General features: G+C 44.3%; 1 protein-coding gene across 3 annotated transcripts; it reads left to right on the plus strand.

Moving 5' to 3' along the window:
* Positions 1–19: 19 nt before the first annotated feature.
* On the plus strand, positions 20–9,336 carry LOC6618191 (protein diaphanous). Of its 3 annotated transcripts, none has more exons than XM_032717813.1 (5): positions 20–538; positions 2,318–2,634; positions 5,279–7,231; positions 7,292–7,822; positions 7,911–9,336. In XM_032717813.1, the coding sequence occupies exons 2-5, from the start codon at positions 2,319–2,321 to the stop codon at positions 8,381–8,383; spliced, it is 3,273 nt and encodes a 1,090-aa protein (XP_032573704.1). In that variant the 5' UTR covers positions 20–538; position 2,318; the 3' UTR covers positions 8,384–9,336. The 3 variants fall into 3 exon arrangements, with proteins under 3 accessions (XP_032573704.1, XP_032573708.1, XP_032573701.1); XM_032717817.1 differs by having other exon boundaries at positions 20–251; XM_032717810.1 differs by lacking the exon at positions 20–538 and adding an exon at positions 2,077–2,253.
* Positions 9,337–12,477: the final 3,141 nt, after the last annotated feature.

Below are 12,477 nucleotides of genomic sequence, written 5' to 3' on the forward strand. Positions count from 1 at the left end.
CGATCCCGCTGCGGTCACACTAATTCCGATCAACTCAACGCGCTGAGCAAATCGAATCGCTTGTGCTAAGAATTTGTTTTTTCGCAATTAACGGCCGTGAAGAGCCAGCGATGTGCATGCCAAGTGGCCAATAACCAGGCAGAACAGTGTTTGCGTTGCACAAAAGTCCGCTAGCGGAGTGTGTTCCATGTGTCATTCCGGCAGAAGCAACAAGTGGCCGAAAGTGGAAAGCAAGAGCAACAACTAAATAAGTAAGGAGTAGTACACTGCAAGAAAAGGTGTTTGGAGCGGTGTGCACAGCTTGGCAGCTTGTTTTTTGTGCCGAGCGTCGCGCAATAAAACAAACAAAAAGCCAGAGTCCAAAAACAACAACCACAACAAAAGCCGTTTGATCGCGAGTTTGTGTGCGTGTGCGACTGTGTGCGCGAGTGTGGCTCTATCTGTGTGAGAGTGGCAAGCCATTATTTTTCTGGTCTTATGACGTAAACCACCGAAAAAAAATCAAAAGTGAGCAGGCGACACAGATATCAAAACGAAGGTGAGCGCATTCTTACCAATTCTAGCTTCGTTTCTTGGAATTCCAGCGGTTATTAGACGGTTTTATACTTGTTTACATTTTCGCAGTTGCAGCACACAACTAATGCCGAGCGGGAGCGAGAAAGACATATGTAGATCGGTCTGTGGAAGGAGTGTTGGTCGTGGAGGGTTGTGTTGTTGTGGAGGGGAGGGAAAGAGATGCAGTGCATGTAAACAAAATAGAGAAAGAGGCAATTGCTGTAAATTCTTTGGCAAAAGAAATCTTGTTGAAAGCATTTCCTCCGCAGATGCTTATGTGTACTGGCGACCTGAAAAGAAATTGTTGCCCTGCTTGAACTTGTCGCTCCACTCTCCACTACCCACCTCCTCGCCCCCTCCCTCGCACACTCTGCTGCCCACACACACACACACAACACTCCATTCACAATTGGCCTTTTGCGGAGTCATATATTAAATTTGATTTCTCTAGCCGAGCACTGTGAATGATTTGCCGCCAGTTGGCACGCCCGTTCGCCACACTGCAAAAAATACCAGGGACCTATCTATTTATTGAATTTATCCTCGCTTGGCAGATATTGAAACGCAGCAAGTTTATAGCTCTCATAGCTTGAAATTTAAAGTTAATCCAACTTATAAGCACTAATAACGACAGTTTATTTCATTTCCTAGTCAAATTTTACAATTTAAGCACTTTGTTTTCCGTGTAGCGAGCCAGAACCATCCGCAAAACCTGTTGCTCGTTTGCCTTTTTATTGGATTTTCTGTTTTCTACCTCTGCTGCTCAGCTGCTGCGATTCCGATTTCATTAGTGATTCATTAGATGCGTTGGCCAAGCTAACGCAAAAAGCCAAAGCTTGTTCCCAACGCATCCTTCGATACAAGGCAATTCAAATGTTCAAACGCTAACGACCAGCCTTTCAGCCTGGTCAAATGAATCACTCCGTCCATAGCCACATATTCTAACCAATTTCTCTCGCGTTTCGTTTGGCTCTCCGTTTTGCGCTGTGAATAACGTGCTATTTCCTATTTTGGCTAGCCGCGATTATCGCATCGTTTTGTAAATTTAGTGCGCATTATTAATGAATTTGTCCAATTTGCTGCGGTAAACTTTTATCGTTTTTGTTTATAATTATAATCAGCCGTTTTCACGCTGTCAGAGTTTTGGATAGCACAGTGGTCGGATTCGAAATTGGAAAGTGGTTAGGCTTTAGAATATTTGCTATTTGCTGTATAAACCAAATCATGAATTGATCATTTTTGAACTTACCAGTTCCATTCACACAGTATTAAAAATACAATTCTTATTAGATTCCCACACTTTAAATATTTTAAGCTTATAAAAGGAAAACGGCACCCTTTCCAATACGAAGAACCACTGTATTGGGCCTCGTTCCCTCAGAATGTACGTGTTAATTGAAAATTCCACACTCCGTTGAGGCTGAATCGACATTACGGCACCCCAGATAATTGTAAATAAACCCAAGCTGATAATGATCGACCACCTCCCAGCCATCCGTCCATCGATTGGATGCATTCGCTGGGAAGCCACCAGAAACCGCGGTCTGCTCGCTGCTCTCGAACACTTGTAAACAAGGAACAGCTGTGCGAGTTGCATCCCCCAAAATATTGAAGACTGCGCAGGCCCCAAAAATCGCTGTTTGGTCTTAGTTTAGTTTTCGCCTAGCTATCCAACGCAATGCGCCTCAAAAAGCTGGGGTTAGATTTTAAAGCTTGTACAAAGTAGGTGAAATCGAACTCAATGTTTCTGTGCTCTTTGCAGAATGTCTCGTCACGAGAAAACCAAATCCACGGGCGGCGGGCTCCTGGACAGCCTGTTCGGAAGACCCTCGAAGTCGAAGGGAGGAACCATCAGCAGTGGCACCCTGGCCCATGGCGGACGACCTGTGTCCACGGACAACTATGTGGTGCCGGGCGTGGAGGACTTTGAGCAGTACATCCAGCAGCTAAGCGTTGCGGAGCTGGATGCCAAGTTCCTGGAGATCATCGAGGACATGAACATTCCGAAGGACAAGAGGGAGCCCCTGTTGGCCAAATCGAAGGAGGAGCGGCAGAAGATGATTATGTGGCACTTGAAAGGTAAGGAACACTTGCATCAGTGAAGGTTTCTAAAAAGAAGACCGCATTTGTGTTTGAAGATTGAGTATCGCTTGGCTATAAACTATAGTTATGGAATATAAAGAGAATATTCTAAACTAGGGTATATCTCTAGTCTGAACCGTAATGTTGCAAGCTACTTTAAAATACCAACCGGGTTGGCAAAACTTTAACACCCTTTGCAAGGGTATACAAACAGCAGACCATCGATTTTCGTGCAACTGAGCTGGGTGACTCTGCCTTCTACCTTTTTTTTGCTTTCGTCGTGTGCTGCGGAATATTGCATTCCACCTGTGATAAGATAAGCAGGTAACGGAACTCGTGTCCGTGTGCTTTCCCCGTTTCGCTGTGTGCGAATTTCGCTTTCTGTTTGCTTAGCGCCTTTTCAGCAGCCAATTTGATGTGTGGCCAAGTTCGGTTCTATTTTGTAGCACATACGTGGATGTCCCTCACTCGCTTTTTGGCCATCCATCCTAAACCGATGGAAGTGATGTCAACGATCCTTTGGATAAGTAAACTCATAAGTGGTTGGCACTTCAATGTGTCAAGAGGTGATTACATTGTTTGTTAACTGCTTATACTTGCTTAACTCTACTTCAATTTTGAGAATACTTTATTTCTAGAATTATTATAACGATATTATGTGCATCGCAGCGAGGAATGATTCAGCTGGAATCTCCCCTTGTGCTTTTCATTCATATCCAAGATTAGTATCCAAGCAAGATTAGTACGGGGTACTCTACTGTACTACATGGGCCAATTATCACTGTAGCACATCGCCAGCTGTATCTTGAGCACATTTCAATGCCAGCTCAGCTTTCAGCTTCAGCTTCAGCTTCGTTCTTTGGGTCTCGCTCCAGTTAGTTCCCCATGGCCATGGTCCATTATCAGTCTTGCGGAGTGTGGAATCAAAGCTCCCTTATCGTTTGTAACGCCTAATTGCGCCACAGTCGCGCGGACTATCTGCCCGCCCATTTTATCAAGTAATACCAAGTGCTATACTATACATAGTACGTATGTTTGTAAGTGCTACACGGCGAATGCGTGACAAAGTCGAGCGGCAAAAAATGAAAATGCGAAGACATTGAATTTCCACCACCATGCACATTATACAATTTAAATTACGTCAAGTGACAGTGAGAAAATGAAATGATTCTTTTATTTTGCGCTCGGTCTTTTTGTTGTATAAGCAAGTGCATCGCGAAGGCGAGAGAGAGAGGGATGTACTATGTACACTATAAGTATTTTTACTGAACATAATATATAAATATAGCTAATGATTATAACCTACTATTTATAAATCTCAATGGGGTTGTTCTTGAAGATAAATTTAATATTTAAAATTTAAAATTTTGAAATTTTAATTCAAATTTCCTGTACCGACGACACTTAGTTTTCAGTGTAGTGGGCAGAGAGTGATTTTCCTTACACTTTGGAACGGCCATAAAATGCAAAATTGCGAAAACGTTAAACACATTATGACAAAATCGAGCTGAAAATAAATTGTGATGCCTGTCAGTAAACTTGAGCTGCGGCACAATCGTATCTCATAGGTGCAGATAGCTGCGAGTGAGAGGTAAGAGCGACTGGAGTAAGTATTTGTGGGTCGTGTTTATTGTGGCAGAACCCACTTGTTGCGAAATTAAATTTAAAACACAAACAATGGACTGGCCGACAACAAAAAAGCTGTTCATTAACACGCTTCGCTTGCCGTTTTGAGTTAATTAATAAAACAGTTAGCGTAGTTTTGCTTTGCCGGATAAACGTATAAGTGGTGGGCAGGTTTTGGCCAATTTGAGTGATGTCAGTGGTGCAGGTAATCATAAAAAAGGGTGGGTGGTATCACCGAAGGCCTCCCTTCCACAGGTGGGGCATGGTGATTGCCTTTTAACTACCCTTATCTCTCACAGTCTTGGGGTAAAGTTATCAGATAACTATTTCAAACCTCCAAAGTGTAAGCATTGAGCCACCTACATAGAATATGTATCATCCTTTATCATGAAATGTACTAACTTCATGTTGGAAAATCTGGAGTAATGGCCCATCAACTTAAAAACACATTTGTATAATGTGTTGATATGTGTATAATGTTACACCTTTGTTTAACATAACTTATTAAAGATTACATTCCAGATTAGCGCTTAAGTGGTAATTTCTCGTTAATTAAATGATTTTCTTATCAAATTGCCAATGTACGTACGTTTGTGGGAAAGTATTCCGATTTAGCAGACTAATGATAGGGTAGAGTGAATCATCGCCGACATGACTAAATTCAGGTGTGTTGTCGGTGGGAGGCAAACGTCTTTCTTTCAAATTATAAGCCTTGAGCTATTTTGAAATGAACCCGTATAATTTTTATCATCGAAAGAGCACAAACGTGAGTTGAATGACAAATTTACTTTAATTTACTGTTGTGCAAACTTTAAGTTGATTGCAAAAGTGTAAGATTTCCAAATGTACGGTATTAGCCATAATTATCAATTGATTAAGTTAAGAAGAACTGATCAGATTAGATAAAAATACCATATTCCTTTGTCTACTATGTGAAATACCGCTGTCCAGTAAATAGCTTTACAGAAATTCAATGCGTGCACTCATCCGACTCCAACTCCAATTTCTCTTCCAGGTAAAAACTCACTGGAGCGCAGCGCCAACTCCCGCTTCGAGAAGCCCATAGACTACGTGGAATACCTGCAGAATGGGGAGCACAGCACGCACAAGGTGTACCAATGTGTGGAATCTCTGCGCGTGGCGCTCACCAGCAATCCGATCTCGTGGATCAAGGAGTTTGGAGTGGCGGGCATCGGGACGATCGAGAAGCTGCTGGCCCGGTCAAAGAATAATGCCAGCTACGAGAAGATCGAGTTCGAGGCGATTCGGTGCCTGAAGGCGATCATGAACAACACATGGGGTCTGAACGTGGTGCTCAATCCGGATCAGCATAGTGTGGTGCTGCTGCTGGCGCAATCCCTGGATCCCCGGAAGCCGCAGACCATGTGCGAAGCCCTCAAGCTGCTGGCCTCGTTCTGCATTGTCTATGAGCGGAATGGCTACGAGAAGGTTCTCCGAGCCATAACCACTATTGCAGCCACATCCTTTAAAGCGAGCGAGCGCTTTCGACCCATAGTGGATGCCTTGTTTGCATCGGATCAGCAGGATCCCAAACGGGAATTGGCCTGCCACAGCCTGATTTTTATCAATACTCTCACCAATACCCCCACGGATTTGAACTTCCGCCTGCACCTGCGATGTGAGATTATGCGCATGGGTCTATACGATCGCCTAGATGAGTTCACCAAAATCGTTGAGGCCAGCAATAATGAGGCCCTGCAGCAGCACTTCAAGATCTTCAACGAGATCCGCGAGGATGACTTCGAGGAGTTTGTGCAGCGCTTCGATAATGTCACCTTCAACATGGACGACGCCACCGATTGCTTCGATGTGCTGAAGAACCTGGTGACCGACACCACTTCCGAGCCCTACTTCCTGTCCATCCTGCAGCATTTGCTGTACATCAGGGATGACTTCTACTTCCGACCTGCCTATTATCAGCTGATTGAGGAGTGCATCTCGCAAATCGTCTTCCACAAGGGTTACTGTGATCCGAATTTCGAGAACCGGAACTTTAATATAGACACCTCGCTACTGCTGGACGACATTGTGGAGAAGGCCAAGGCCAAGGAGTCGAAGCGGTCGGAGGAGTACGAGAAGAAGATCGAGCAGCTGGAGAGTGCCAAGCAAGAGGCGGAAGCGAAGGCGGCTCATCTGGAGGAGAAAGTCAAGCTGATGGAGGCTAATGGTGTGGCGGCACCGTCGCCCAATAAGCTACCCAAGGTAAACATACCCATGCCCCCGCCACCACCAGGAGGAGGAGGAGTACCTCCCCCACCGCCGCCACCTATGCCGGGCCGAGCAGGTGGTGGACCTCCGCCTCCACCACCACCTCCCATGCCGGGAAGGGCAGGTGGACCGCCACCTCCTCCTCCACCGCCCGGCATGGGAGGCCCACCGCCTCCACCCATGCCAGGCATGATGCGCCCGGGAGGCCCTCCACCACCGCCCATGATGATGGGGCCCATGGTTCCCGTTCTGCCTCATGGCTTGAAGCCGAAGAAGAAGTGGGATGTCAAGAATCCCATGAAGCGGGCCAACTGGAAAGCCATTGTCCCGGCCAAAATGTCCGACAAGGCGTTCTGGGTCAAGTGCCAGGAGGATAAGCTGGCTCAGGATGACTTCCTCGCAGAGCTGGCCGTGAAATTCTCTTCTAAACCTGTGAAGAAAGAACAGAAGGATGCGGTGGACAAGCCGACGACGCTGACAAAGAAAAATGTCGATCTTCGTGTGCTCGATGGGAAGACTGCTCAGAACTTGGCTATTATGTTGGGAGGGTCGCTGAAGCACCTGTCCTACGAACAGATCAAGATCTGCTTGCTGCGCTGCGACACCGATATCCTGTCCTCCAATATCCTGCAGCAACTTATCCAGTACCTTCCGCCGCCAGAGCAACTCAAGCGTTTGCAGGAGATCAAGGCCAAGGGCGAACCGCTACCGCCGATTGAACAGTTTGCAGCCACAATAGGTAAGGCGAATGGAGTTTGTAGCTCAGAAGGCGCAGAATAATAAGTTTACTTCATTTCAGGGGAAATTAAACGCCTTTCGCCGCGACTTCACAACCTGAACTTCAAGCTGACCTACGCGGACATGGTGCAGGATATCAAACCCGACATTGTGGCAGGAACGGCAGCATGCGAAGAGATCCGGAATAGCAAAAAGTTCTCAAAGATCCTGGAGCTGATTCTGCTGCTTGGAAACTACATGAACTCGGGCTCCAAAAACGAGGCCGCCTTTGGCTTTGAGATCAGTTATCTAACCAAACTGTCCAACACGAAGGATGCGGATAATAAGCAGACATTGCTGCACTACCTGACTGACCTGGTGGAAAAGAAATTCCCAGATGCACTAAACTTCTACGACGATCTGTCGCATGTCAATAAAGCGTCGCGGGTCAACATGGATGCCATCCAAAAGGCCATGCGGCAAATGAATTCGGCGGTAAAGAACCTGGAAACTGATCTCCAGAACAACAAGGTGCCGCAGTGTGATGATGACAAGTTTAGCGAGGTGATGGGCAAGTTTGCCGAGGAGTGCAGACAGCAAGTGGACGTGCTGGGTAAGATTAACTCAACTGATCGGAACGAATTTTTCATGCAGACGGCAAGAGTAAGAACGAATTATCTAAAATATCGTTTAAATTTCAGGCAAAATGCAGCTGCAAATGGAGAAGCTGTACAAGGACCTCAGCGAGTACTATGCTTTCGATCCCAGCAAATACACAATGGAGGAGTTCTTTGCGGACATTAAGACCTTCAAGGATGCCTTCCAAGCGGCGCACAACGACAATGTGCGGGTGCGCGAGGAGCTGGAGAAGAAGCGCCGTCTGCAGGAGGCCCGAGAGCAGTCTGCTCGGGAGCAACAGGAGCGCCAGCAGCGTAAGAAGGCAGTGGTTGACATGGATGCCCCGCAGACGCAGGAGGGCGTGATGGACAGTCTGTTGGAGGCACTGCAAACGGGCTCAGCCTTTGGCCAGCGAAATCGACAGGCCCGGCGACAAAGACCGGCGGGAGCGGAGCGGAGGGCACAGCTCAGCCGGAGTCGATCGCGCACGCGTGTCACCAACGGACAGCTAATGACCCGCGAAATGATCCTCAACGAGGTTCTAGGCTCCGCGTAGAAGTAATGGAACGAGCAATTACCCTCTGTACATATATAAATAGACATCTGTAGCGATATAAGGGCCTGGGCTCATTAGCCGTGAGTCCGTGTGCTCAGCCTTGCTTGCATATCAACTCGATTGGCGTGTCCAAGAGATTTGACGAATTGGATGCCCAGCAGGAAGAACTGTATCAAAAGCCGCAAAGTACTAATTAACTGGAACTAGAGTCACAGTTGGATTTTCGGAAATTATTCATTGCTGTAAGGGAGTTTATAGGATTGAATTTTTCGTTTGAATGGATTGGAGTATTTATTTAATTGATTGCTTAATAAATACCATTTTGTTCAGAATTTATAATATGCAAATAACACATTAAAGACCACTTTGATTTAATTAAAATGATTGGCATTTAAAAGCGGTACGAAGTACCCCTTTTAACTTTAGTTGTACATTTTATTTAACTTCTATGACTGTCCCAAAAATTATTTAAAGTACCAATTTACAAGTCAAATATACTTTAAAAAACTCCTTGTTGACACTAAGTTCGTGTCAAGAAATTAGCAATGCATATAAACGAAAGCTCCAACTTCGCTACCTATACGAAAAAACTATATATATATATTTTTGATACGCTTTTACTTCCGAAATACTTAAAATACTTAATGAAACTGAAAGCAACTTTAAGATTGATCTGTATCTTGTGGTCCTTAGATACTGTATTCCTATTTTACTGTGGCATGTCCCAATCATTTTGCTGTGCACTTCGTTTTCGAGGCACTCAGTAAAAAAGAGGCGAGATTTATATCAAAGCAAACTTCCTTTTGTATTTAATTTGTTTTTAAGCAAAACTTTTTTAAACTTGTTTACCCTAAAATCCTATTTTAATCCGCGCTATACATAACATTGTTAATAAATGTCTATTTTTCGACAATGACGGTATATTGAAAATAAAACTACCAAATCAAATTACACTTTCGTATGTTTTCAGACGTTTTAGAACTGCTTCTCATCCAATTGATTGGCAATAATCCTGGAAAATTCCACAAGAAGGCTTGGCTGCGAATCCGAAAGCAATTTGGGCTTTCCACCCATGGGTGACTTGCCGCTTTTTGTTGTTCTTCTCCACTCTAATTTGTTTTATTAACCAAAAGATATTTTATCGCCAATGTCGCGGCACCCATAAAGGTGTTTGATTGCGCCGGCGGAGGAGGCGGTGGCTCGTACAACGCAAAATGCACTTGCTGCGGAATTGGCTGCGGGTTGCGGGTGGGGAGGAGGGTCTTTCTGGAGGGGTTTGGCCGGACAAACGGCCGTAAAACTCTCAAAAACGTTAAACGAACCGACAAACAGCGAATGCCGCACGACAAAGACACGTCCACATCCATACATATCCATCCATCCACACTCACATCCGTCTGGCGTCGACGGACACATTATACGCTCCACCAGGCCACAGATATAGGTTGTCATATCGGGACTGGAACTTGGACATATCTGTAATGGTCTGATTGCCCCTTGAGTTTTATTTCGGAGTCTGCTTTATGGGCATGGCGCTTGCTTTGCTTTCTTTATGGATTTATTAACATAATTGAGGGAATATGTATAAATGGCATCGAATTCTTGGCAGGTTGTTAATGTCAATGGCGGGGACAGATTCTAATTTACGATGGGCAGATAGAGATGCATTAGAGTGTTTTACAGATTGAAATAAATCTTTCATTGGCGGAAGGGCAGTTCGAAATGGATTCGCTGCTTTCGATTCAGCTAATCGTTGTATATTATAATATTATATATTATGTTTGTAATTGATCAACACTTTCTATTTGACGAAAACATCATATTAGTGCAATTTGTCTATCAAATCTTGTGTTTGTATGACCAAAATTCATGATTCATCTCAAAGTTGCTGCCCAGGGGGAGTTACCATATGTTTACATAGATCACTTAGGGATTAGCCTTTTTGTGCGCCCCTAATGACTTCCAGGTAACGGCGTGTTACATGACTTGCCCGTGCCAGGGATGAGACGAGGAGCCCGGCCTTATAGAGCCCACGGTTCCTACCCTTCCAGGCCCAGCCCACGCAGTAAATTCCGCCGAATTGTTGACGGTTTGCGAAAAAGAGGAAAAAACAAATCTGGGCTGTGGCTGCCTAATTGTTGTGTGAACTTTATGGGCCCGGCCGATCGACGGGCAGGTCAGCCCAACAGCACCACCTTACAGGCCATGTTTGGTGTCCCCGTTTCCGCGCGACCTCTACGATCGCATCCTGGTTACTGGATTCTGGTCTTGGGTCGCAATGGTGGTGGCGAAAGCGATCGCGTTCGCGTTCGCGTAATCATAAAATCACCTTTTGTGCGCGGGCCTTCGATTGTTTTACAACATGTTTTGTCTTACGGACACTAAGGGGTTTTTTGTTTGCACACGAACCCGAACCAGTTTTTGGTAGTTCAGCGTTAATAAGTGAGTTTTAAGTACCTCCCTCGCGAGGCCAACTGCCTGGGTGCTTCTGTTCCCGTGTTCCGCCGAGTCCTTTTCGGGGATATATCGGTTATCCTCCATTGTGTCAGCTGCATTCACTTCTAATTATTTGACGCGACATTTGCAGTTTTATGATCCCATCGACCATCGCGGCAATCAATGAATATATTTTTTAAAGATCTATAGAGGATTTCTGGAACTCTCGGGATTACTCAATCGGCGCGAGCTTAGCGTTCTTTTTAGGGATTACAATTGGGACTAGCAGGGAAAATGAAATTCCTGCGAAAAATTAATAAGAATGGTTTTAGCTGACCTGGGATATGTAAGGTAGGATGTATATTTAACCAACTATACATTATTCCAATGAATATAGTATATTCCTTTGGGAAGAGAAAAAAAATATAGTCAGATAGTTTGAAAATAATTGGACAATGACTTCACAGTCTAATCTTAGAGTATATTACATATATAGTTTTATAATTAATGACACAATGTGAATATTTTGAATTTGTTATATTGCCAATATTATAATAAATAGGCGCGTTTGCCATCTTATGGTCACACGCGTGTCTGTCATAAATTATAAATAAATCAATTTATTTATTATTATTCAAATTGCGTTCAATTATTAGTTTTTATGTTAGTTAGGAGGTTTTGTAAATGGTTTTATTGATGTTATTAATTATTTACCATATTGGGCTAATTTTGCATTTTGCTTCACGAAATGGGTTATAGTTTTGCAAAACTCGTTATGAAATAATCGATATTTCAATTCCACTCATTTTATAAACTTCCAGTGAAGCTTGATCGAAAAGTAGTTCTCATGTGAATTTAAATTGATTAGTTTACATTAAATGATTAAAAGTGATATTTTTTACATAAGCACCTTGTATCACATGTAGCACTATCAATGCCAGACTTCTTCCGCTATTTTTGAGTTCCCTGCGATTTTTTTATCGCTGCTTACATGTCAATTATGGTATTAGCTTTACAACTAGAACCGAACCATAGTGCTTTGACAATATCGAGGCGCCCATATAAACGGCGATTGCTTGGCAAACACCAAAGGTCCGGACAAGTGTGTGCACATCAAACATGGTATATGGATATGGAGAATAAAATCCGGTGGATAAAACATTGATTGTTCTCCAGATAGAGGTATATCGCGACTATTACGACCGTGCCAACATAATTTTACAGCCACTAATTGCATAATACACACGCATCTCTGCAATTACTTAATTAGCCAACGGCAATTGCAATTAAAGTACATACAAATCGAAAGCGGGCCATAAAGGAAAAGGGGTTTTCTTGGCCAAGATATTACGACAAACAGCATACCTGGCTCAAAGGGGCGTGGCCACCTGCCTGCCAGCCATCGCAGAGCGGTGCGAAAGAGACGGAGCACCAGGCAGACGGAGACGGCGGCAGTCAAACACAGGCCATCTTGAATTTTGAACGAGCAACGGAAATGAGGGTTAAAAAGACCCAAGTAAAGGCACAGCTCGTGCGCCAGAAAAAGACAACCAGTGAGTGCCGTCGGGCGGTGGTTGTTTTTATTTGAGCCTCTCTGCCTGTTTATCTGATTTTCCACTGCTTTGAGTTTTTTATCAGTCGAGTCTTGCTCTACGTTT

The sequence above is a fragment of the Drosophila sechellia genome, chromosome 2L (genome assembly GCF_004382195.2).
Source record: "Drosophila sechellia strain sech25 chromosome 2L, ASM438219v1, whole genome shotgun sequence".
Classification (NCBI taxonomy): Eukaryota; Metazoa; Arthropoda; class Insecta; order Diptera; family Drosophilidae; genus Drosophila; species Drosophila sechellia.